We start from the raw sequence: 26,702 nt of genomic DNA, 5'->3' as shown, positions 1-26,702 counted from the left end.
TTTGAGTATTTTGATTCTAAGATTAGAATTCATTTAATTTTCATCTGTACATGCATTCGTTTTCTGTTGCTGTGTAACAAACTACCACAAACTGTCCCTGTTTGTGGTATCACAGTTTCCTTGAGTCAGGTGTCTAGGCACGGCTTAGCTGGGTCTTCTGCTCAGGGTCTCACAAGGCTGCAACCGAGGTTTCAGCTGGACTGCATTCTCATCTGGAACTCGAGTTCCTCTTCTAAGCTCACTGTTGTTGGCAAAATTCAGTTCCTTACAGCTGTAGGTCTGAGACCCTCAGCTCCTAGCGGCTGTCCTTCTCCAAATGTGAGTGGCTAAGCAGTTTGAAAAACAGTATTTGCTTCTTCAAGGCCATCAGGACAGTGTTTCTCTTTAGGCAGAGCCCAAACCCCATTTTAAGAGTTTCTGGGCTTCCCTGGTGGCGCAGTGGTTGAGAGTCCGCCTGCCGATGCAGGGGATGCGGGCTCGTGCCCCGGTCCGGGAAGATCCCACATGTCACGGAGCAGCTAGGCCCGTGAGCCATGGCCGCTGAGCCTGCGCGTCCGGAGCCTGTGCTCCGCAATGGGAGAGGCCACAACAGTGAGAGGCCCGTACCGCAAAAAAAAAAAAAAAAAAAGAGTTTCTATCTGATTAAGTCGGTCCTTTGAAAAACTCACTTTCCCTCCTGTGTGTTTCTCCTTTGCTCTTACACTACTTCACACTCACAATGCTTCTCAGACACCAGCTGGGTGTCCTCCAACTTAACTCAATTCTGACACTGTCTCCCTGAAGACAGTCTCAGGTCCCACACGTAACGGGTTCAGTCCCTCAAGAATAACCCTGCCCCCACTTCAGATGCCAGTTGAAAGTCCAGGATGTCACCTGTGCTTCTGACCAACAGACTATAAATCAATTTCCCACAACCTCCTCCTTGAGTTTGATTAATTCACTAGAGTGGCTTACAGAACTCAGAGAAATATTTTACTTACCAGATTATCAGTTTATTATAAAAGATATAAATCAGGAACAGCCAGATAGAAGAGATTGATAGGTCAAGATATGGGGAATGGGCATGGAGCTTCCATCCTCTCTCCAGACCACCACTGTCCCAGCACCTCCATGTGTTCACCAACCTGGAAGCTGTCTGAACCCTGCTCTTTTGGGCATTTATGGAGGCTTCATTACATGGACTCGCTTGATTAAATCATTGGCCATTGGTGATTGAACTCAATCTCCAGCCCATCTTCCCTCCCCGGAGGTTCAGAGGTCTGGGACGCGGCTGAAAGTTCCCACCCTCTAATCACATGATTGGTTCCCTTGGCAACCAGTCCCAATCCTTAGGTGCTTTCCAAAAGTCACCTCATTAACACAACAAAAGCCACTTTATAACTCTCATCACTTAGGAAATTCCAAGTGTTTTAGGAGCTCTGTGCCAGGAATGGGGACAAAAACCAAATACATATGTCTTATTATAAATCACAACATCATAGTCAGGTGCGCCCAGGATAATCTATCTCCCTTTTGATTAACTCAAAATCAACTGATTAGGGATCTTAATTACATCTGAAATATCCCTCCTCCTTTGCCATATGATATAAAACAATCACAGGACTCATATTCCAATACCCCTGCCATGTTCTGTTGGCTAGAAGCAAGTCTCAGGTTTCACCCCAATGCAAGGGGAGATTACAAAAGGGTGTGACTCATTGGGGGGTCACCCTAGAGTATGTCCAACACAGGAGGTAAATAAATAAAATGTTGAACCACTAGAAAAACAAACCTGAAACGTTCACTATCCATGATATTGTCCATGTTGCAGATTAGCAACTTGAAGGAGAACACGGTATATCAGTTCCAAGTGGCAGCCATGAACATTGCTGGCTTGGGAGCACCCTCGGCAGTAAGTGCAAGCTTCAAATGTGAAGAGTGGACCATTGCTGTTCCAGGTAAACCGGGAAGACCATGTCTCAGCACTGAGGCTCAGAGTTTCTTCCAATGGAACCTACAACCTGGAACTAAATTTAAGTGGTACATATACAGCTTCTAAGGGAGACAAATTCTCTCAGCCCCTTGTGTTTACATTAAATATCTCTACAGTACTATGAAACAATAGGTACCAATATAAAACTGAGTATAAATTTCTTATATTCCAAATAAATCCTAGAGTCCCCATAGCTCAGCCTCTGCATGGAGTAGGATGGACGGAAGCACACAGTTTGAATGCCACTTGATTATTTAAAAGGAATTCTAATCTTTGCTTGTCTTCTTCAAGGCCATTAAAGGGCCTTGAAGTTCACATGCCCCAGCAAAATTTCTTAAAAATGTCTTCTGGCACTCCCAAGTTGTGCATTCTCTCACTGCTCTGGAGCATTTCATTTACCAGCCTCCCTCCCCCATCTCCTCAGCCCCAGCCTCTGTGGCCTCCTTCCTGTGGTCTCCTCCTCCCTTGCTCCCAGCTCGTCACTGTATATACAGGGGACCTAACATGCCTGCCTAGGGCTTCAGTTCTGGCCTCCTGCCTCTTATATCTCTCCATTTAGCTCTCGAGTCCTTTCTCTCTCTGTCAGCTTTTTCCCAACTCTGCATCACAATAAAGATCCTGGAACCGGACTGGAAATGCTCTCCTTTGGAGGTTGTCATAGAGGGTGGTTGATGGGGCAGGGATGAAAGTGGGGAGAAGCCAGAAACAGTTACCTATGCTTTTAATTCTTACACAGCTACAACAGTGAACAAATGTAAAGACTGAATACTAACAAATTTACTAAGTCATTAAGAGTCAGACTAGCAACGTAGTCAGTGGATGGGATTTTTTTGTTTGTTTGCTTTTTGTTTTTTAATTTTTGACCTCACCACACGGCATGGGGGGCCTTAATTCCCCAACCAGGGATTGAACCTGCGCCCCCTGCATTGGAAGGCAGAGTCTTAACCACTGGACTGCCAGGGAAGTCCCTAGTGGATGGTTTTATTGTGCTTCCAATGGCACTAACTTCAAACACCCAAATACTTTAGTGCCATAGAATGACTAAATTCTCCCACTTGGGTTGGATATTCAGCTTGTATAACAACTGCTACAGCACTGGCTCCAACCACGTTAGAAGACCAGGCCACACTGGGCACACTGGGTGGATCCAGCCATGCCCCCAGTGCCACCCACTTCCTCTATTTGAAACCTTAGTGCATTTGGAGGACCATCTTTTTTGCCTTCACTTAGTGAGCGTCCATCTGCATCACATCTCTATCAGGTGTGAATAAAAAGATTACAAGAGAAACTCAAGAGAATTTCAAGAGTTCACTCACCTTCAGTTAATACAAGAGGCAAACACACTGGCTTTCCTTTTGCCTTCTTGAAGCCGGCGATATTTCTTAAGTTCTTTCTGCCACCTACACAAAAGTGGGTCTGTTTTTAAATTCTTGCAGTTCCTGAATAAAGTTAAAATGTGAATGACGACAGACCAAGAAATTCTGAGCAGACCTGTGGAAAATAGACAGAGATATAGTTGGCAAAAGAGGTTGCAGGGTGAGTGCTCCCAACTCAGGGGAGACATGAACGGGGCAGTCCTCCACCCCCACGGCCTCTCTTTTCCCAGATTCACCCTTGACTCACTGAGAAGTGTTGGGCAAGCCATGAGTCAAAAAAGCTTTATGATAGGTGAGAGCATTTAGGACATTTTGTCGGATGAAGAAACAGACTCAGGTTAAATGATACCCAGGAGGTCACACAGGCAATAAGTGGCAGTTAGGGTTGGAAACTAGGTCTGCTCATTCCAAGACACGAGGGAGTAGGAAGCAGCAGCACAATGCTCCTTCTCTAGAAGAAAGGGCTGGTGCTACTTGTTTGGATGCCTCTCTGGCTCCTAAGGATGACACAGGACAATGGTCATAAAAGCCCTTTGCAAAACAGAGCACTCCACACCAGAGTAAGGTACTGGTGTTATTTAAACCTATTTCCACAGAAGGCATCATCAGGAGACAAGGATGACTCATTGCCAGTAACCATTAAGCTGAGGAAAAGGGCCCAAAAAACACAGTGATCAATTGCAAAATGCCAAAGCATAGCATGATGGAGTCTGCTCTTGTAGTTGGCTCTCAGGCCACTGTGAGTCAGTTCAGGTGCTTTTGACTGGTTGGTTAGAAACCAGTTGTTATTTAAAAAAAAAAAAAGAGGAAAGAGAAAAGAAAATGAAGGGACTTCCCTAGTGGTGCAGTGGTTAAGAATCCACCTGCCAATGCAGGAGACACGGGTTCAAGCCCTGGTCCGGGAAGATGCTATATGCCGCAGAACAACTAAGCCTGTGTGCCACAACTACTGAGCCTGCGCTCTAGAGCCTGCGAGCCACAGCTACTGCAGCCCACGTGCCTAGAGCCTGTGCTCCATAACAAAGAGAAGCCACCTCAATGAGAAGCCTGAACACCGCAATGAGAAGCCTGAACACCGCAACAAAGAGTAGCCCCCGCTCGCCACAACTAGAGAAAGCCCGCGCACAGCAACGAAGACCCAACGCAGCCAATAAATAAATAAATAAACTTAAATAAATAAATAAAGTGCAAATCTGACTATATCCTTTAAAAAAAAAAGAAAGAAAATAAATAACTATATCACCTTCATAGCAGCTGGTAGTCATGCAAAGATGCAGGCCATCAGTGAGTAGATGGGACTCGCCCAAGAGTGCAAAGAGCACACACAGGAAGTATTTGGCTTCCTTCCTGAACAGGTTGATCAAGTTCCTTGGTGTCTCTGAGCTTTCTGTTAATTGTCTTAGGGATGGGTGAGATAAAAGAATGTAAAGTACCTGATAGGGTTTAGCATAGATTCAGGGCCCATGGGATTGATTGTATTTGTTTTGGTGAAAGTTCTTTGTAACCACAATTGTAGTTTGTTTTTACCCCTATATGGGATATATGCTTTACAGGAAAGATATCCCTCCAATGAGGGAGGGATATATGTTTTGCAATATATATATTTTCTACATTCATAAGCCATCAAAGAGAGTTGCTTTCTTCGTCATAATTGAGATTGCGGGGTATTTTCAGATTGTCATCCAAAAATAATCTGAAACTGAATCTGCAACCAAATTAAACTGTTCTGATAAAAGGTGAGGAACACAGGCCTGAGGACAGCCTGAGGGCAAGGCTTCATCCAGCTGCTGGAGGGCACCTTGAACTGGCCTTAACCACTTGCTGCCCGTAAAGGGTCTTAATAGGCTGATACAGAGCTGTTGAGGAAACTTGATATGAAATGAGCACGGAATACCTGTTTCCATGGGAGTAGTAGATTTTACAAAAGAAGAACACCAGCATCAGCTTCAGCTTTAAGACCTTAAATGTGGTTCCAGGTTTACACACATTGGAGTTTTCTTATCTCATGATTGTTACGCATCAGTCTTTCTTTCCCTCTCAGGACCACCGCACAGTCTCAAGTATAGTGAAGTCAGAAAAACCTCCCTGGTTCTGCAGTGGAAGCCTCCGATCCACTCGGGACGGACTCCGGTCACTGGCTACTTTGTCGACATGAAGGAGGCCAGTGCCAAAGAGGACCAGTGGCGAGGACTCAATGAGGCGGCTCTGAAAAACACATACCTGAAGGTAAGAGGATGCTCACAGTTTGAGAAAATCTTTTTTTTTTTTTTTTTTTTTTAAAGAAAAACGGTTCTTCTAACGAAGTTAACTTTAAAGTCAGTGAGATAAAGCAGAGCATCTCAGCATTGGTCTGTGTCATGTGTTGGGATCCTGGTAGGATTCCACTTGGCAGTCGGTGAGGTTTTGGGGATGTTTCTGATACTTAAAACAATTTGCTTGTAATTTGACCCAAATCCCTTTGCCTGGCTTTAGGAAGTATCCTGCCTCCTTCTTCTGTCCCTCGTTGCCTCCACTTACCCACCTCACATTTTTGTTACTCACAGTCTTAAGATGTTACCATCTCCAAAAGGTGACTTTCTCATTCCTACCTCGAATTTTTTTGCGGGTGGTTTTTGATTTGAAGGTGTTATTTTCATAGAGTTCATACCTGTAAGCCTTTAACTGCTGATCCTTTTGAGTCGTGGTCGGCCTTACCTCCCCTGCCCGCTCACCCCTGTGCTCACGTGAACTCTCAGGGACCAGAGGAATGAGTTGCCTCAACTCTTGACCTTGTCCTCACCCTTCTCCATGTCACTGCCTTCCAGGTTCCTCTAGAGTGTTCCAACTGAACGAGTTTCTAACTCTATCTGCCAGAGACTGTTCTGCTCTAGCCACTGACTGTCTCACTAGTACCAAATAGAAATCTCAAAAAAATGCTTCACAGTGCATTCAATGTGCAGGCTTATCTGTTGGCAGAATATGCCGCCACCCAGGGCATGGACCTTGGAAGATTTTCAGAGTATACCTGGTTTAAGAGATTTCTCTTGTCAACCTGCCACTAAAGTCCATACCATTTGTCAGCCACTCTCTGGGGTTAGGGCAGCCACTCTCTGGGGTCCCTATAAAAAGATGTAAATGTACCCTCCAGGAGAGATGACCCTTAAACAATTACATCCAACATGCGATTAACTCAGCTTCCCACGTGCCAGTAAGCTCTCCAGCCCCTTACAAAACCATGAGGAGATAAGGAAGGTCACATTTTGTGGGAAAGAGAAAAGGTCAAGGAAAGTCTGGAGCCTAGGGTGCTGTTTGGCTGTCCAGAGAAGTCAGGAGGCCTCTAGATACAAAGATATCCCCAAAGGCCAGTGTAAAACAAAGGTCAGACACATCCTAGATGATGGTGGTGTGTGCTTATGGCCAGCATGACTTGCAAATCCTCCATCTGCCATAGCACAGGATCCCAGGAGCCCGACTCACGGGAAACCAAGTGAGAGTGAGAAGCCAAGCAAAGGGGACCAAGAGCCCAGGAAAAATGAGTAGGAAGAGAAAATAATGGAGTTTAAACACATCAAAGAATGGTTAATGTCACTCATTTTTTTAAAAAAGAAGAAGAAGAAAGGCAAATTTAGGGGAAAGAGAGACTGAGTTTGAGTGCCCCTCACAAACCAGGAGACGAACTTTCTGTAAGGAAATGACCTTAGAGTTTGGCCACAATTTTTAAAGCAAAAATAGAATTACTGATTTTTCTGATTATAAAACAGATGCATGCTTATGATGACAAATTCAAGCAGTAAAGGCTTAAAGAAGAAAAGTAGAGATGTCCTATAGTCCCCATACCCATTTTGATGTGGAGTCACTTTTCCAGGTGTTTCATATTCAGAAAAGTTTCAGCCCTGAAATGGAGAAAACATTTGCATGTTAAAAAGTTTAATCTGTCAAATTTAAGTGAGGAAAGGACATATAGCTCCAGGAACAGGAGATGTTAGCACCATGGCACTGGAACATAATGGCCTAACCGGTTTCTGCCAGAAGCACCCCTATTCACGTTAGCACTGAGTGTCTAGGGGTTCCTAGAGAGTGAAAGATGCATTACTATCCACCAAAAGGTTTAACCAACAGAGCTCGTGCTTCCTTCTTGATTGGTAATTACAATCTGCTGAGACAATGTGGTGAGAGGGACTGAATAATTGGAAGGGGTGGGGGATATAGATTATGCATCTCTAGTGCTTTAAGCCAGCAGTCATTGCCCCTGCGGTGATGGAAGAGTGGAGGCGTGTGCCTGTCACCTCAGTGACTAGACACTGGGAAGTGGATTCACTTCCTGTGCTGTGTTGGCAGAAATCTGACTCACAGCTACATATTACCTAAGTGGCAGGTGCAGATGTGGCAGGTACCTGGCAACTGGTCTATTTTTATCACGACAAGGAAATGTTTCTGTTCCTTTCTGTAGATCCACAGTTGCCTGGCATTATTTCTAAATATAGAATTTAAATACATCAAACTCTTACGCATTTAGCCTGTGCCTAAATTCATTTATGGATTAAAATTCATTTCAAAAATCCATTAGCTCCAGTGAAAGCTATCACTATATAAGTAGTGACATTCTGTTACCATAAACACAATACAATTAAATAATTAGATTAAAAACCCAACAATTTAATACATAGCTCATCTAAATACATGGTCACAAACACTTCGCTTAGTTGAATAAGTATATTCTAGCTTTGTTTGATTTAAATCCCATTTTGGCTGTTAATCTCCATCACAACACTATGGGAAAAAATTGTGCCCTTTGTGTGTAATAAACTCCTTCTTAAAATACAATATAGCTTTTAAAAGTCACATGTTCTAAAAAGGAAAAGATAATTTTTGTAAAATATTGACAGTATTTGTAATACTAATGGGACTGTGCTGAACCCAAAGAAAGTCACAAAAAATTATGAAGTGGGACTCTTGTATAAAAACATATATTTTTTTACTTCTCTTATGCTCTTCTAACTCTAGCTTGGTGGCACACATGTAATGTAGGTCCTCAGCAAACATCTTGATGATTGAAAATGTGAGGATTTGGAATTTGAATATATTTGACTATTCACAAATTACTAAAATTCACAATCATGTTAATTGCTTGTCTATTTATTAAGATTTTATCGTTTTTAAATATTTATTTATGTATTTATTTTTGGTTGCGTTTGGTCTTCATTGGTGCGCGTGGGCTTTCTCTAGTTGCAGCGAGCGGGGGCTACTCTTCATTGCAGTGCGCAGGCTTCTCATTGTGGTGGCTTCTCTTGTTGCAGAGCACGGGCTCTAGGCACACGGGCTTCAGTAGTTGTGGCATGCAGGCTCAGTAGTTGTGGCTTGTGGGCTCCAGAGTGCAGGCTCAGTAGTTGTGGAGCATGGGCTCAGTTGCTCCGTGGCGTGTGGGATCCTCCCGGACCAGGGCTCAAACCCGCGTCCCCTGCATTAGCAGGTGGATTCGCAACCACTGTGCCACCAGGGAAGTCCCTGCTTGTCTGTTTAGTGAGAAATAGCTGTATTATATTTATAGGGACAATTTTTGTTTGTTTTTGTTCTAGTGCTTTAACATGCTTTTAAACGGAAAGTGATCCATGATCTGTGATCCACGCTTGTAATTCCCCTCTCTTGTCAGAAATTTTATCTGAAATTATTCATGGAATGTCTCAAAAGGATCAGGAAAAAAAGGGCAGCATATAAGCTCTTCTGAGCACTTTGTAATTTGTCTTTTGACCAAAGAATAAGGTGGCTAACTCCTTTAAAGCATACCTGTATCAGTCTTCTTTTCTGATGCTGGTGGCCATTAAATTTTCTAAAAAAGAAACAGCATCTGAGTTTCAAGGGATCTTGGAAATCTCTACTTACACATGGTCCAGAGAGAAGAAAGTCTTAGCTGAAGCCACACACAGTCTTTGACAGAATGAAGTTCAGAACCCAAGTCCTGTGCCCTTTGTGCTGTATAATTGAATCACCACCACAGAGGAAGGGCACTTCTGTTCAAATGACAGAAAGCACCCATCACTTCTATACCTGCTTCTTCCAGGTGCAAGGCCTCAAAGAGGGTGTCAGCTATGTGTTCCGAGTCCGAGCTGTAAACCAGGCAGGTGTCGGGAAGCCGTCTGACCTTGCTGGGCCTGTTGTGGCAGAAACCCGTCCAGGTAGGCTTTTACTTTTTCGTTAATCTCATCTGTGTAATATACCAAAGTAACATTCAACCTTACTTCTATGCTTTTCATCATTTTCAAAATCATCACTGTATGCTAGCCGAATGATTGATAAGAATGAGCGTAGGACATGACAATCATTTACCCCATGACAGGACCTTAGGGCAGGGGTGAGCCACGTTTGTAGTGGTCCAGGGCTACTCTGGTTCATACTTAAAAACAGGGAAGTTCTTGATCAAATTATGCTTCCTGGACCAACTATTTAAAGCATACATTCCTGGTTCGTTATTCCTATTATACTATGGCCATTAATTCCCACAAGAATATTTTCCCATCACAGAGGAAGCTGGAACAGCCCAGGTAGCAAGCATGATCCTTAAACAAAAGTAGGATTTATATAATTGTAGCTACTAAATTAAACCAGGGGACAGAAAACTTTTTCTGTGAAGGGCCAGATAGTAAATATTTTCAACTCTATGGTTATATGGTCCCTGTAACAATCCTCAACTCTGCTGTGGCACAAAAGCAGCCACAGACAATACATAAATTAGTGAGCATGGCTATGTGCAATAAAACTTTATTGTGCTTGATATATGCATTATGTAATATGATATATTACATGCATTATGAAATTTGAATTATAACTAGTTTTCAGTTCTTGAAATATTAATCTTTTTATTTTTTTTTTATTATTATTATTTTTTTTGCGGTACACTGGCCTCTCACTGCTGTGGCCTCTCCCGCTGCGGAGCACAGGCTCTGGACGCGCAAGCTCAGCGGCCATGGCTCACGGGCTCAGCCGCTCCGCGGCATGTGGGATCTTCCCGCACCGGGGCACGAACCCATGTCCCCTGCATCGGCAGGCGGACTCTCAACCACTGCGCCACCAGGGAAGCCCTCTTCTTTTTATTTTTAAAAGCTGTTTAAAAACGTAAAAACCATTCTTAGCTTGCAGGCTGTACGGAAAGAGGCAGTGGGCCAGATTTAGCCCACAAGCCATAGTTTGCTGACCCCTGGATTAAACTAACAGCGGTCCTAATTGAATGATCTATAGAGTTGAGGCAGCCTCACTTCCCAGTTTCAAGATGCCATGATTGGACTAGGAAAGACAGTCTTTCCCTTTGTTATGTGAACGAAGTTTATAGTGTTCACTGTGCAAGTAGTTTCAGATCATTATATAATACTTATTTTGTCATTTAATCTCCTTTTCCAAGTTATAAATTTCAGTTCATTAAAGTTACATGAAAGAAATCACTGGAAATGAAAGAGGATAAAAAGTATTAACCAGTTATTTTTTTATTTTTTTTTTTAAGTTTCTTTCATTGATTTAAACTTATTTGTTTATTTCTTTGGCTGTGTTGGGTCTTCGTTTCTGTGCGAGGGCTTTCTCTAGTTGCGGCGAGCAGGGGCCACTCTTCATCGCGGTGCGCGGGCCTCTCACTGTCGCGGCCTCTCTTGTTGCGGAGCACAGGCTCCAGACGCGCAGGCTCAGTAGCTGTGGCTCACGGGCCCAGTTGCTCCGCGGCATGTGGGATCCTCCCAGACCAGGGCTCGAACCCGCGTCCCCTGCACTGGCAGGCAGACTCTCAACCACCGCGCCACCAGGGAAGCCCCCTTAACCAGTTATTTTAAGTTTATATTCATTCTAGTCCAAGCACTCTCACTTTAATCCATTCCTATTTTCAGACTGAAATAAAGAGCAGATATATAATGTAATATTTGTTTTTAGGATGAGAAAAGAATGTAAACATAGAAAACTGCTCTCACTTCATAATGCTTGAAAAGAATATCTAATGTATCCTGTGAGGAAGTGCCTGCCCCTTTCACCCTATTACTTCATAAACTGCTTTCATCTACTCCTGTAACTACCCTCTAGCACCGGCTACGACAGAAGTGACCTTCTTGTACCAAAGTGTGGTAGGTGTGTCTGGACAGAGTACCATACCTCATATAAGTACTGTTTGCAAAACTTCATGAGAAAATAGAAAAATGCTAGGAACCCAAATGCCAGGTAAAAGGTGACACACGAAGACATGAGGACACACATTCCTATAGAAATCAGACCTTCCAGGTGCCAACTGTGCAGATATATAGGGTGCCAATAGACATGCAGAAGAGCCTGCCCTTGTAAGAACATTTAGATTATTACACAAATAAACTATCTAGTCATTGATAGGTTAAAAGCACCCTTTAAGCAGGGGAGCCCAAATCTGATTGACTAAAGAAAGCTTAAATTGATTTCCTGTTTTCTCATCAATAACCCTTGGAATGGCAGGTGGCCAGTCAGGGTGTTAGTAAAGCCACCACGGTGGAAACTTTACCATCAGAAAGGAGTCTGCTGGTGAGCTCAGGGGGAGAGTTTTGTTTCACTGGTTTGGAACAAGGCACCCAAAGTCATTCTGTGGCCATTCCATTCCCAGAATATAACTACAAACAGCAGCTGCAGACTAAACAGCGGCAGATTAACCCGCTCAGGAACCACTGGCTCAAGCCTAGGAAAAAATCCTGGGAGGCACAGAGTCAAGATGCTTGACTTGAAGCATCGCCATGAAGGAGCCCAAACCCAGGACACTGAGGCTGGTTCCATATGCAACAGACACATTCATTCCTGCACTATATGTTTCCTGAACACCTGCTTCATGCCAGGTGCTGTGTGGGCACCACAAGTAGAGTAATGTGACATTGTCGCCGCCCACTGGGCTTATGAGCTAGTGGAAAAACAGTTTACAGCACGGCATGATGAGAGCTTAGAGGTTCACAAAATATTTCCCATAGATGAATAGGCTATAAACAGGCTATAAAATAGGCTTCAAAAATCCCTGTAAAAACTTGTATGTAGCCTAAGGTTGTCTGTATTTATTAACTTTATTAAATACCAATATATTACTTTTAACCATGTATTTATTTTATGCTAAAATGTTTGGGGCCAGGGTTGGGGGGGATGGGATCTGTTATCAGTTTCAAGGTTTGGAACGTGAAACTTGGATTGCTATTTCAGAAGAACAACTCCTTTTGGAACACATTACTAAAATTTCAGATGGAGAATAAAGCTTATCATGTAACAGCAAACCTCAAATACACCTAACAAGATACCTCAAGTGCAGTTTGAATTCCAGTTAAAAGTTAACCTAATCCACTGGGGTTGGTAGGGTGACTGGTCTCCCTTTGAAGTTGATGAAAATGCCAGCAGATGTAGCTCAGCCACTACTGCAAAGTCTGATCGTGCTGGTAATGAGGATCAAAATGGACTAAGTGTGCTGTGCCTTACCAAGAAATCTAGTAGCTAAACAAGCCTGTAAGAAGAATAAGCTGGAAAATATTTAGAGTAGATTTGTTGGTACATGAGAGGCACTTCTAGTCTTGATAGTTGATATTTTTCAAACAGTATCTATGTTGATTGTATCAGGTCTGGGCTGTAGGTGGAGACAAAGTGAACCAGATCAGACGGGAGGCAAGAGAGAGACCTGCCAAGGTGTGGCAGGTGATCTGGAGGGCAACAAATAACTGGCAGAACAGGCTGCAGGTGTTCTTACCAGAGACCCAGCAGCAGGCAGGAGAACTGAGGTGAGGGGCAGGAGAACCCAAACCCAGGCAGAGTCCCGGGCAGGAACTGAGTTATTGGAAGTTAGGACTTCTCACCAAGAGCAAGGCAGGTTAGAAGAACGGAGCTCCAGAAGGAATAATGAGCTGGGATTGAGCTGACAACCTACTAACCAATCCCAGTTTCTGAAAATTGATAGGTTATAGAACCTGGTAGGGCTGAGAATGCTCAGTGGCCTTGAGGTGGAGCTTTGAAGGATTCTGAAGCAGGAAGCCAGGCTGACTATTAAAGATTAGCTCAACTGGCTAATTTAGAAAACTTCACTTATATTTGCTCACTATCTGCTCTCTTTCACCCATTAGCAAAGTAGTTTTCAACTTTGACAGTACATTGCATTAGAATCGTGCAGGAACTTTTTGAAAATTCTGACTCCATTCTAGACTACTCCAGATCAATTAAATCAGAGTCTCCAGGACTGAGCCTGGGCATAGGTTCATTTTTGTTTGTTTGTTTAACTCCTTGGGTAATTCAAGTATGAAATTCAAGGTTTATGAACTGTGCATTAGATTGTGGGCTCCTTCAAAATAGGAACTTTTTTTCCTCTATATATGTCGATAGCCTAGTACCTGGTGTATAGATGAAAAAAATAATGAATGTCTACCATGTTTTGGCGAGAGAGTGTGACTCTGTTTTGCAGCCACAGCGTGTAAACCTAACCCTAGTATCTCGTAATGAACGCCCTGGTTATGAAGGGTGAGTTGGGAGAGGTCCAGTGGAGGCCCTGATGTAGCACCAGGACCGCTGGTGGGTCAGCCAGCGGTCCTGTCTTCCACATAGGGGACCTCAGCGTTACACGCAGCCGATTACATTTGTTCACTTCTGTCTGCTTCTGTTCTGTCCCACTCTCCAGTTTTTTTAAACACCACACACACACACACGCACACACACTCACGCACACACACTCACGCACACCATGGAGAAGGACAAAGAATCAAACTTATAAAAGAGTCCTATTAATGAAGATATAAAAGACTATATGAGAAAATTCTCACATCAGATTATGAAATGTGTGGGAAGATGAATTCCCACTTTTAAATTTTATCTCTTTATAAAATCATCGTTTGCTGGAGTTTTATTATTTTGGGCTGGAGTTAATTTCCAAAAAGTTCATTTTAGCCCTGGGCCGTACTTTAACCCATTCACTCACGGGGGGGGGGGGGGGGGGGGGGGGGCTCCTGGAGGGGGGGGGGGGGGGGGGGGTAGTGGCAAGCCTGGAGGGACTATTAAAATGCCATTGCACGCAATCCAGTATTCCTCTGTGTCCTCATTAAGGATTTGTTTAGGGTTGCGGCAGCTGACTAGAGACAACTCTTCTTAATTCCTTTTCAGACCAGAATTATCTCCTTCATTTTCTATAGCCAAATCTCCTCTGCTCTTAACTGAATTCTTCATATTCTTGAAAAGATTCAGAGGTTGTTTTTGAGAAAAATCTAAGTCCTGACAAACTTTCCCAGCTCAACTCTGCGGGAAAGTGAGATGGCCTTTCATCTAGATGAGAATATCCATAGGGATTCCATTACTTTGACAGCAGAACATCAAACTTGCTGCCTGCCTGTTAAATATCGGAACCATTCTGCTCATGTTTTAGTCAAGTTTAGTGAATGTGTCTCTTTAGACATTTATGAGTTCAACCATGGATTGACAGCAGCTCAGTGCTTGGCAAAAACTCAGGCCGTGGGACATTCTAAAAAGAAAATTTGAGGGTGTTGTAGCTGCACCTCTTTCACTCTGACGCTGCACCAGGTTAATCTCCACAGGTGTAGTTGTGGACTAGCCTGGGGCCTCTTAGAAATGCTGTCATTACATTGCTCTTGGTGTTCCTAGAGCACTTATAAAAAGAATCATCCATTTCAATGTCATGTATCTTTTGTAAAATCTCACTAGAATTTTTTGCGCATGATGTATCCAGGATCCCTTCATTTAAGGAACGCCACTATTAATTACTCTTAGATTTTAATGTGTGGAAAAAATGTCCTTTCCAGATTAACATAATTACCTTCTTTATTACACAAAGAGGAATCTATGAATCTATGTATTTTCCAAAAATGACTTCCTCTATATATAAACCCAGAATGCAGGAAGAGTCTACCTTTTTTCCAAGGCAACTTCAATTCCATTTCCCATTATAGGTATTATTATAAAATACTTGGTCTACTAAGTCACTCTCTAAAAGCACTTTTATTCAAAGAACTATGTTAACCAATTAATTAAAGCTGAACAGTAACAGAAGGCTTTGAATTTCAAAAGCCATGTTGAAAGAGTATGAGAGCATTAGCATTGTAATTCATGTGACAAATAGGGAACAAGCTATAACTTGTTGCCATAATCATTTTAAGACAATAACCTTGCTTTATATTTATACAGTTGAAACTGTGTTCTTTCTTTGTAATAGTAAGTTATTTTGACTAAACATTATTTTCTAAAGAGAATTTTTGTGGAGTGTAAGAAATATGCCTAGAAAACTAGTATTTCAATTATTTTCAGTAAATTTTACTTTTCAAAATCTTGTGATTATGATCACTTTCAGAGTGACACTTTCAGCCAGTTGACAGCATCACTGTTTGTCAGGAAAGAGATCAAGCTTTAAATTCTGAGCATAAGTAGGAAACCCACTGCGACTAGAATATTTTCTTTGTTGTTTTTTTTTTTATCTTGTCTGTTTATCAAAATATTGGTGTTATGCTTAAGCTTTAATAAGACTAGTTCCAATAAAATAAACATTGCAGTTCTAAACTGACATTTCTCATTTAAATCTGTTTTTTCAGTCCAGTGCCTGGCATATGTAAATATGTATGGAAAATATGAAAGACAAAAGCCCTGCCCTTGTAGAATTTAACCCTGTTCTTGATAAAATAAACAACCAGTGCAACTTTCTGAAAACTGAAAATTAATCAAATACTCATCTTAATGAGTATTTGATTTTTAAAACAGAAGTATGGAAGAGAGTTTTAATTTTTTTCCCTTTATTTAAATAAATCAACAAATAGCACCCATCATAGCCACAATTATGTGAGCATAAATTGAGGAAATGTTCATGCCTCTCTTTTATCCACTACAGGTATTGTCTACCATGTCCTGATTTGATATGATTAATCAAGAAAAGCTGCACAGATGAGCACACTCAGATACTAGTTGACTTTACATCTAATCCCTACTTTTTATTTTGCCCCTCCAGGCAACTACTTAATTTCAAATCACAAATTTTGATCTAAGACTTTCAAAAAATACCATGTTGTTTTCTAAAAGTATAAATTATTACATTTTTTTTACATTAGAACCCAGCTACAAAGTAATGATGTAAAACTCATAGGTTAAAGTGGAAACACACATATTGCCTGGGACTTAAAAATAACATCTTTTGTTTCATTTCATACTGTCACAAAAGATCTCCAAGTACTTGACAAAAATTAATTGCCCAGAATAATTCAGTGAGGCAGCTCTATATCCTTCTCTTAATAGCTGAGGCAATTGAGACAGCAACTAAGCAGGGTTTTTCTATTCTCTAAGTTGCATGGGTTTGGGACCAAATCTGGTCATTCAGAAACCTGAAAAAGGTATTGTTTTAAATACCCAGTAGTTCCATTTACCTGGGAATTTACTGCTAGAGCATCAATTATTTAAAATTTCATTCTAAGACTCTTTGATGAAAATTCTCGTAAAATAGATTACACATTTCAGTACCTACCTTTCATACTTCTTGGATGCAATATACTTAATCTCATTTACCTTTTTCTGAATGACTCAGAGCCATAAGTATCCACCTTATTTATTGCCCAGTGTTACAATATAGTGAAGTCTTATGGGGTGAGGAGCTGTTTGTCCCTCTACTAAATAATGTCTTTGTGCCTGCTTTTTAGTTTTCTGCTTCCTCTCCTGCTGTCATTTTCCTGATGATAGTAGCTTCTTACTTTCCTCTCTTTTTTGGGTTCAATCTACTGAGAGAAACTGACCAACTAAGCTTGTTAGAATCATCTCAAGCTAAGTAGAGATTCCAAGTGATGGTCTATGGAATTCACCAGTGAGTGTTCAAGAATGCTAGTGCATGGACTTTGTCACATCAGCACTGGCTCTTAGAGACTTGTTTTCATTACTTCTTGGTCTTGGGCAAGATTCCAAATGAGTGAAGTGTTACGGTACAAAGGTTATCCATGTAATTGAGAGAAAAGCCAGCTAATTATATTGTTCATATGCTTTCCGTTTTATGACTCCTTTGTAGAAAAGTCAAATCTTTCACTTTAATAAAAATCAAGACTCTTAAGCTAAGCAATATTTTTTTCTGCTGTAAACTTAAGTCATACCTCCAACATAATAAACAGCAGGCATATGGATGATTCACTTCCTTTTTAAAGAGATTACAAATAAACCAATGAATGATTAATATGAACAATCTGTCATGCCTCCAAAATAGATATTATGTAAATAGCAAGAAAGGTTTAGTCAACTTCATTACTTCTCCTTTCCTCTTTATAACAATACAGATATTCAGAAAATTTTCCATTTATACTCTCTGTGATTCAGTTATGCTAACTGTGTATTATAATACCATCTAAACCTCAGCATTCTTAGGTGTCAGTCTTTTCTTAAATAACTTGTTCGTTATTTGTTATACAACAATGTTATACATTAATCCTAATGTAAGGATTAGTCATGTGTTACTGGGAATAGAAATAAAACATGGTCTGTGACTTCCAATGGAGTAGACACAGCCCTTAAAAGTAATACACGGGGGACATTTCACTTAGGAAAAATTAAATCTTTAATTGATCTTTATTTCTGTTTATCTATATAGCCAAATGTGAAAATAACCCTTTATTTTTTAAAAAGTAATTTTTAAAAAATCTCCTAGAATTAGTCTTCTCTAAGTTTTCTATGTGTTAAAAATCACTTTTTGGAGGTTTATAGTTGAAGCACACACTACTATCAATAAGGACACAAATTAGACCAACTGCCAGGCTTAGGAACCAACATCCTAATGTCACCAATCACTCTTTAGGTACTCGTTTTGTTTTGCCCTTCTCCTGGGAGGAGTCTTGCAATTGTTTTCCCCCTGACAAGTTTTATTGAATGATGCAATCTAGAAGAGAAAATCTTTCATCACTTGGGAAGTATCTACTGAAAGATTTTTTTTATACTTTTAAAAAAATAAAGCTATACCTTTCTGAAATTAAATATATTTTTCCTAATGTATGGAAACAAACTAAGTGTAGACTGGTAATTGAATGAATGGCAATTTGAGAAGAGCATTTTACCTTTTAAATTGGATTTAGGCAGAGATGTGAACATTTTTTATGCTATACACACTCTGAATTGCTATATTGAATGCAGATTTGTAATTTATTATAACCCTCAAAAAAAACCCCTCAAAACATTAACTTATTGTTTTCTTTTAAAATCCAAAAACTAATCTTGAAACATTTGAATCTCTTGAAATTCATTTCCATAAAGTTCAATAATAATCATTTCTAGGTTTCTATTGTTCTAATTTAGAATGGCATCTTTAGATTAATTTATGATTATCTGATCAGCAGAACTTGTTTCCATGGAGCTTTTTTTCATTCTTAAATGATTTACAAACTTTGAACATGTGAATATAGGCAGTTCTTATTACCTCTCCTTTCTCCCCTTCAATTTCCCTTTGGTTTCTTTATCTCTTATCTATCCTTTCTTGATGACTAGTTAGATATGGGTAATATTGAAGCAAAAGTCATGAATTAGGCCCTAATAAGGACCATTCAACTTTCCTTTCTCCCAAGACTGCCTTGTCCTTCTTATTATGGTCAACATACTCCAGTAACTGTCCCAAGGGTCACGTCAACCAATTTTCTTCAGCCCTGAACAAACAGTACTGTCCATGGTATTAGCACTACCTAAGAAACATGGTACATTCATTTAATTCTGTCACAACACAAAAGTTGAATTGTAGCAGGATTGTCAGTTGCAGCGAGCAGTTGGGGCTTTTTGCTTTCACAGGCTCAAGGCCCTGCTTTAAGGCTACAGTAAAGGATCCCAAGGTAAGGAATTCTTACGTGATTGACTTCTACCAGGAACTATCAGTGCCTTGTTTTTGATCTTCTAGGAACCAAAGAAGTTGTTGTAAATGTGGATGATGATGGAGTCATTTCCTTGAACTTCGAATGTGATCAGATGGCTCCAAATTCTGAGTTCACCTGGTCCAAAGATTATGTCCCCACGGAGGAGTCTCCACGATTAGAGGTTGAAAGCAAAGGCAACAAGTACGCACCATTTCAATCCTAACTATGGGTCTCCTTTTCATGAAAGGAGGATGAAGCACCCTTTCCATTTCAAATAAGAGAATGAAATCACAAATATTTTATAACTGGAAATGTAAAAAGTGATAACCACTATAAACCTTAAAAAATAACAATCCTTATAAAATACTTTTCACATTAGTCCATTTAAAGTATTTTCTCATATGTATCTCACTGTCAACTGAAAAAAAAAAAAAGCACAACGTGAGAGTTATGACCTAAGTTTTATTTGGGGCAAAATGAGGACAATAGCCCAGGAGACAGCATCTCAGACAGCTCTGAGGAACTGCTCCGGAAAGGTAAGGAGGAAAGTCAGTATAGAAGTGATTTTGGTGAAGGGGGAAACGTGCAATCAAAGCACACATTTTGGCAGAAGCTTGCTGCTAGTCACAAGGAGCCGATGTCTCCATCAATGATTTTAGTGCTTTTCTAGATATGAGGAGATACAAGAAATTGGGCTCATAAAATCTTCTCCTGAAAAATACCTATCTGAAGGCGTGTTCTGCCAGTTTTTCCAGAGCACAGAGCGCCTCATTCCTGATCTCCACCCTGAACTCCTTTCAGGGTGTGTTGAAGGTCAGCGGCTGCAGTGGCTAATGACTTCATCCTTGTAGAAGCAGATGGCGAGCAGCAGTTTTTAGTTGGCATCGTTTATGATGTAAGAAAAGCTTTAATTGGCATAAAAGTGAACTTCGAAGATGATTCTCATTATTCTACAGAATTTTGAAATCTTAAGTAATGGTGAGGATGCTTATGGGGAGGGGTTAAGGAAGAACTTGCTGATTCAAGTTATAGTAAATTCAATGGATTGGGTATAATCTGTTCTGCTTTTTCACCACCACTTGTGAGTGACACAATACTGTACTGGAAAGAACTCTGTATGGGAAGCACAGGAGAGATGAGCGCTAGTCCCAGCTCTACCCGGAGCCGGCTGTGTGACCTAGGGCAGCTTTTAATTACAGGGACCTTGGATTTCTTTTTCTGTAAAATAGAAGAGAGTGAAGGAGATTAATTTTATGATCTGTTACTTCCTTTCAGCCTCAAGATTTCTTTTTATTTCACCTTACTTATCAAGCTTCATATCTGTATAGTGCCAACCAGATTGGATTATATTTAGTAAAGCAAAATATTCCTAAGTATTATTTCTATTACAAAAGCCCAATATAGCTCAAAAATAAAAGAAAGAAATAGTAATTCTGTTGGAAAACAGCAAGGAAATACTGAATATATTAATAATTAAAAGACATTCTGCTGTAACTATGCTGTAAGGTCCTTGAAGTGAAACATAATTTTGGTCAAAGGGAAGACAATCAAAGTATAAATTTTTTTCCCTTGATTAACCTATAAATGTTTGGGTGATCTTAGACCCTGACCAGCAATGAGACTCACCAAAGTTAGAAAACAAAGAGAACTAGACCACTGACCCATTCATTCATTCATTCCACAAGTATTTATTAGGCACATATTATGTGCTAGACAAGGTATGGAGGCCGGAGGACACAACAGTGAACAAAACAGATCTCGTCCCAAAAGGCATTCAGTGGAGGTATATAGTTAATGAACTAGGCAATACTGATGCCATGTGATAACCTCCAAAACAGGAAGTGCAGGGTAGACATAAGAGAGGCATCAGGAGGTTCTGCCCTGTGAAGAAAAATTTCAGGCTGCCCAGCAAGGGTTGATCAGCTAAAAATATCTTTATTTGGGTAGCTTGGGGATGGGAGATTTGTACCAGCTCCCCCTCCCGTCACCATCAGCCCATAGGAGGAGGTCAGGAAAGTCTTCCCAGAAGCAGCAAGAATGAGTGGGCTGTAGGTCAGCAAGGGGGACAGAACTAGTGCTCCACGTGAAGGGAGCGGACGTGCAAATGCCTAGAGACCGGCAGGGTGCAGGCCCTCAGACCGCACACGGCCTCTCTTCTTATAAAATTATTCTGTTCTGAAGGACGAAAATGACCTTCAAAGACCTCGGGATGGAAGACTTGGGCATCTACTCCTGCGATGTAACAGACACTGATGGAATAGCGTCAAGCTACTTGATAGATGAGGAAGGTAAGTGAAGAATCAGTTCATTCACGAGTCTGCTTTGATTTCTCAGTGATTCTCAAGGATCAAGTGACTTTTGTTTTAGTAGTTCAAGCTCTAATTGTTCTCTTTTTCTCCCTACAGAATTGAAACGTTTACTTGCTCTCAGCCAAGAACACAAGTTTCCAAGTAAGTGTCCACAATACATTCACAGAGTTTAGCCATCCCACTACACACTTCTGACAGGATCAAGAGAAGAGGCTCTTGAGAACATATAATGGAGCATATATTGGTAGCTGCAGATGCACTTTCCGAAGGGCTGCCTTTATCTTTGTCATTGTTCTCCAGAGATACAAAGAACACTAACATAGAAGATACATCCCATGCTCTGTTACATAGAGCATTATCGGGTTACATAGGTGTAACAGCTGACCAATTACATTCTTCACCTTTTGCCTACATATTTTGGAACTTTATACACACACACACACACACACACACACACACACACACACGCACGCACATCTCCTGGATACATTAATTTGTATGTCTTTTAGGCGAACTGATCTCTTCCTAAGCAATTTAATGTTAACATTTAATAGAAGAACCATACCTCTAAATAAAGACAGTACCTAACATTTTAAACTCCTGGAAAATAAGGTAAAGATGTCTTGATCAGAAAAAGAATCCCTATGAGCTATCTAAAAACCCTTCAATGAAGCACCTTCTACATAAAAGATTAAATTCCAGAGTTGACAACTAAGAGAAGAGAAAGAAGTCTGAAACGATACTCAGAAAGTTCCACTGGCCTGATAGGATCTCTTGCCCATTGGTACCCACTGGCCAAAGCAGTGAAGCATCCAGAAAGTTACACCTTAGAGTTTGAAAAAACAAAGAGTGACAGCATCACTCATTCTTTTAAATCAGGAATTTTTTTCATTCCTTAATCCCTAAAACATAACTTCTTCACTACTACAGGAGTTTCAGGAACCCAGGGAACTACACCCTGACCCCAAACTATAGGCAAAACGTTGTGTGTTTGTAGATGTGCATTTTTCTAGGGTGAAGGTCTACAGCTTTCCTGAAATTCTCAGCAGAGCTGTGATTAAAAAATAAACACTGCTTAAAACTAGTTGTCTGACCTCTCTCACATTCCCAAGGAATGCATGTTTGATGGTGAGGCTGGGTGTTGGTGACTATTGGCCTCAGCTGGAATGTTCTCAAAACCAGCTTTATTCAACAAAGCACAGTGGGGTGCCTGTGGAGTGTGGATGCAGAAAGCAGGCTTTCTGAATTCTAGGGGAGAACCGTTTCTCGTCTGTAAGCTTATTCACCATCAAACTGGAAAAGTTACACCAAGAATAGTATCTTAAAAGTTATTCTTTTTAAAATTGTATGGAAGGCAGAGGTTTGGCCTGGACTCTCTTTGTTCTGTACTCTGTGAACCTGAGCACCTCATCCCAATTTCCCCATTGCCTGGTTTCTTTTCCAGGAACGGCTGTTGTGATTTTTCATAGCACCCACGACATAGAGGGGCTGTGAGAGACAATCAACAGGTCGTTGGTTAGTCCTGAACTCTTCAGGGAAAATATAAATGTTAATTGAAACAGAAGAGTGACCTAGAAAAACCCACTCGCGGAAGAGCTGTCTGCCAGTCACACTGATGTCCTCCCTTCACGCTCCCGGGGCATGAAGAGGGGAGTGGAGGAGAGGGCCACCGTGCCGGGCACAGCCGGAGCCTGTGAATGCGCGCGCTGTCCACAGCGTGAAGCACAAACAGCAGCACCTACTAATCTAATCTAGTTAGTCAGACAGTAAGCACTGACAAAGTGTCTAGGCAACAGCTGGTCCAAACACATTTACATTTAGCTTAAAGGATGGAGATGAGAGAACTTGGGCTGTTACTGTTGAATTGGAGGTGCCCAGCCTCCCTGAAGTTCAACGACCATATGGACTTGCCAGTAGTAATTGCCTGCTGTCACTGTCATTTATGCTGAGATATTTTATTCTGCATGAGCATAATCACTTTAGTTGTTGGTTCTAGGAGAAGGGGTAGCAGCAAACTCAGGTACCCTACTATTAGAGATCAGGTGTGGCATTTGGGTCAGCACAGAGAGAACCCAAAAATGTGTTAAAAACTCTGATGTGCAGGTATGACTCTCCCAACTGGAGGTAGCTCTCGTGAACCCGTTGAAGCAATGTTTAAAGCATCACAGCTCCAGTACTTCTCTCTCCCCAACCACTGTTGGATCAGCCAGGTCACTGCATGAATATTTGCAGAGATCTGATGATAGGGTCAAAGCAGCATATCCAATTTCTCAATTTATACCCACTTCCTTTTAGTATATGTTGACACATAAGCCATTTTCTTGAGATTTTTGTAAGGTCTTAACTGGTCTCGTCTCTTACAGAGTATAATAAAGAGTGTGCTGTTCCTTTATCCCTTGGCACAGTAAATTCTCCTGTTTGAAGCTGTTTTCAAAAATATTTTGAAAACCACTAAACATATGCCTTAAACCTACAAATACCAGATATTTTGCTGGAGCAAATTAACTGCCAGAGAAAAGAGCCTAAGGAAATTTAGGGCTGAGCAGAAGGAAAAAATAAAAATATATAAAGCTAAAAATAGAAAATAACCTAGTCTATGTTGCCAGTAGTGATAGTAAATTGCAGTGTAAAGAGGCAGTTTATTTGAATATATATGTCTGTCTGTGTGTGTGTGTGTGTGTACATCTAAAATTCAAGGTATATGGGGGGGATGGTGGGAGATATACTTCAGTATCAACAACACCCTGCAGGCCTCTCGCCTTTTGAGATGGACCACATTCTGTCTACGGAATGTGTATCTCTCTAAATAAATACACTTCTCACCTAAAAAAAAACAGAAACAAAAACATCCTGCATAATATATCTTTTTATTTGTAGACATTGGTTATTATCCCACTTGTATATATTATACTCTATGAGTACAGACATACACAAGCACATATACATAAATTATATCTATCTGGTATGTCCTCTTAGGTGTAAATATAACATACAATTGGTGTTTGTAGGGTGTTGTTTAAACAACTGAAGGAAGAGTCACCAAAATATTAATTTATTATATGCTGTTTATAGGGTGCTGAAACAGAATGTCATCAAACTCCACAATGACCTTAAAAGGGTCACTACTGTGGTGATTTAATTTGAGAGATGAAGAAAGTGAGGCACAGAGAGGTTAAGTAATTAGACCAGATGTACACAGCTGGTACCTGGGCATAGCCCAGGTGGTCTGACACTAACCAGGACATGGGCTGTTTCTATGTGTGCATCCTGGTGGCCAGTGCTCCCCAGACAATGGCCCCATTACTCAGGGAGGACCGTGAACATTAAGGGATCTGGAGGCTTCCAGGAGAGCGTGGGAGTGTGTCCCCTCCCCACTGCCGCCACACTGAGCTTCTTAGTAACTGCATCACTCATGTATTGGATTCCCTAGAGTGAGATTTCCAGATGTTTCTGGAAGAGATCCTACTCTCTATTCCCCTCAAGACTTAACTTGTAGCAAGCAGGAGCATCCTGTAGGGAGAAAACTCAGCCTCTGCTCTCACCGCCCTGGGGTCTGTTGCTGATCTGCTCTTACTGGAAAACCACTAGTGTTCTTCAGAGTGGATGGCCAGGACCATAAGAGCACAGAATAGAGGGAACAACCCTGGTCTCAGCTCTGCTACCCAGATATGTTACTAAGCTTTCCTGAGGCTGAGTTTTGTCATCAATAAAATCAGGAGAGAAAGAGAACTCCTTTCTCGGGCAGCGGTCATTATTCACAGTGGCTCAGTGTATTCTGGTACCATATTCACTCTTGGTGGCCTTGTGAGGCAGATAATATCCATCTTAGCAGGTGAGGAGCACAAGGTTTTAGGGGTAGATAACTGTCCTTGATCAAGGTGTGGCCCTTCTCTGTTCACAGGGGACACCCTCAGTAGGTGATGTCTGAGCCTCCTTTCAGCTCTGCATGGAATGACTCTATAACTGAGTTTCACAATGAATATGGAATAGTGCAAAGGAAAGGCATCCCTTGAAGTTTGAAAAGGGTAGTTTTAGGATAAATACAAAAAGCATTAATGTACATTTCATACAAGTTTATACCAAGCTTATAATTAAAGCTTATAATTTAAAATGTAGCATAACTAAAATTTTGAGATATATTTAAGAATAGTTGAGAGAAAGCAAAGGGTGATTTCCCCTAACAGAAGTGAAGGACTACAGAACTTTGAGAAAAAACCATCTTGTTCCACAAAGGATGCCCAGGAGCCACCTCTGATACAGATCTGTTGGCTTGGAGGAGCCTTTGTAGAGAACATTTTCAAGTTACAAGAAATTTAGAAAAAGGCTTTGAGAGATGTCAGCCAACTTTTAAAAAATTTCACTCATGTTCAAATGGCTTAAGCGATACAGGTGTAAATCAGAGATATCACACGGTTCCTTACTTTCTATGTGAAGCAAGCCATGCTATATTTTAATATAGCTTCTTGATAATGACTTGCTTATTTGCATCTGAAAAATTTTGCTTGATCTAAGAACTTAAATGAACTGGTATACCATTGGGATGGATAGGGTTTAAATGACAAGCTGGTTCATCTTATATATGTAGTCAAAATTAATTCTTTCTTAAGATTCTTTTTTTTTTTTTTTTTTTTTTGCGGTACGTGGGCCTCTCACTGTTGTGGCCTCTCCCGTCGCGGAGCACAGGCTCCAGACGCGCAGGCTCAGCGGCCATGGCTCACGGGCCCAGCAGCTCCGCGGCATGTGGGATCTTCCCCGACTGGGTCAGGAACCCGTGTTCCCTGCATCGGCAGGCGGACTCTCAACCACTGCGCCACCAGGGAAGCCCTTAAGATTGATTTTTAAAAACATTTTTAAAAACCTCCAAAGTGAGTTAAATTGTTGAAAAAAAATCAAATTGAACTCTTTTTCAAAATATTTTGAAGTAATTAAATCATAGAATGTTGGAGCAGGAAAATATCCTGGTCAATTAGGACATTCAGTTCAATTCCATCCATTTACTATGAGTCAAGTGAGGCCCAGAGATGCAAAGTGAACTGCCTCACATCACAGTTTGTTAGTAGCTGACCTTGAACTACTGGGGCCAGCTCAAGACTCTTTTCATCATACTTTGTTATTGTCCCTAAATAAAGCTAACCAAAGCCACAGTAGAGAGTCACAGAGGTTAGCTGAAGGACCCTGGGAGGTCAGTTCATCTTCCTCACTTTTATAGTTAAGACATCTATGACAGTCAGGATTAGAACACAGTTCTACTGTC

General features: G+C 41.1%; 1 protein-coding gene across 1 annotated transcript in view; it reads left to right on the top strand.

Annotated features, from left to right (window-relative positions):
• MYOM1 (myomesin 1) overlaps positions 1-26,702 on the top strand; it is a 137,548-nt gene that overhangs the window by 90,848 nt on the left and 19,998 nt on the right. The window contains exons 18-23 of the mRNA XM_007456559.1: positions 1,811-1,937; positions 5,390-5,574; positions 9,386-9,500; positions 19,184-19,340; positions 21,321-21,427; positions 21,545-21,589. Of these exons, the coding sequence (XP_007456621.1) occupies positions 1,811-1,937; positions 5,390-5,574; positions 9,386-9,500; positions 19,184-19,340; positions 21,321-21,427; positions 21,545-21,589 (736 nt within the window). The remainder of the gene's footprint in view (positions 1-1,810; positions 1,938-5,389; positions 5,575-9,385; positions 9,501-19,183; positions 19,341-21,320; positions 21,428-21,544; positions 21,590-26,702) is intronic.

Source organism: Lipotes vexillifer, unplaced genomic scaffold (assembly GCF_000442215.2).
Source record: "Lipotes vexillifer unplaced genomic scaffold, Lipotes_vexillifer_v1.1 scaffold429, whole genome shotgun sequence".
In the NCBI taxonomy this organism is placed as follows: Eukaryota; Metazoa; Chordata; class Mammalia; order Artiodactyla; family Lipotidae; genus Lipotes; species Lipotes vexillifer.
Note: the sequence above shows the minus strand (reverse complement) of the source record. Positions and strands in the feature narration are given on the sequence as shown.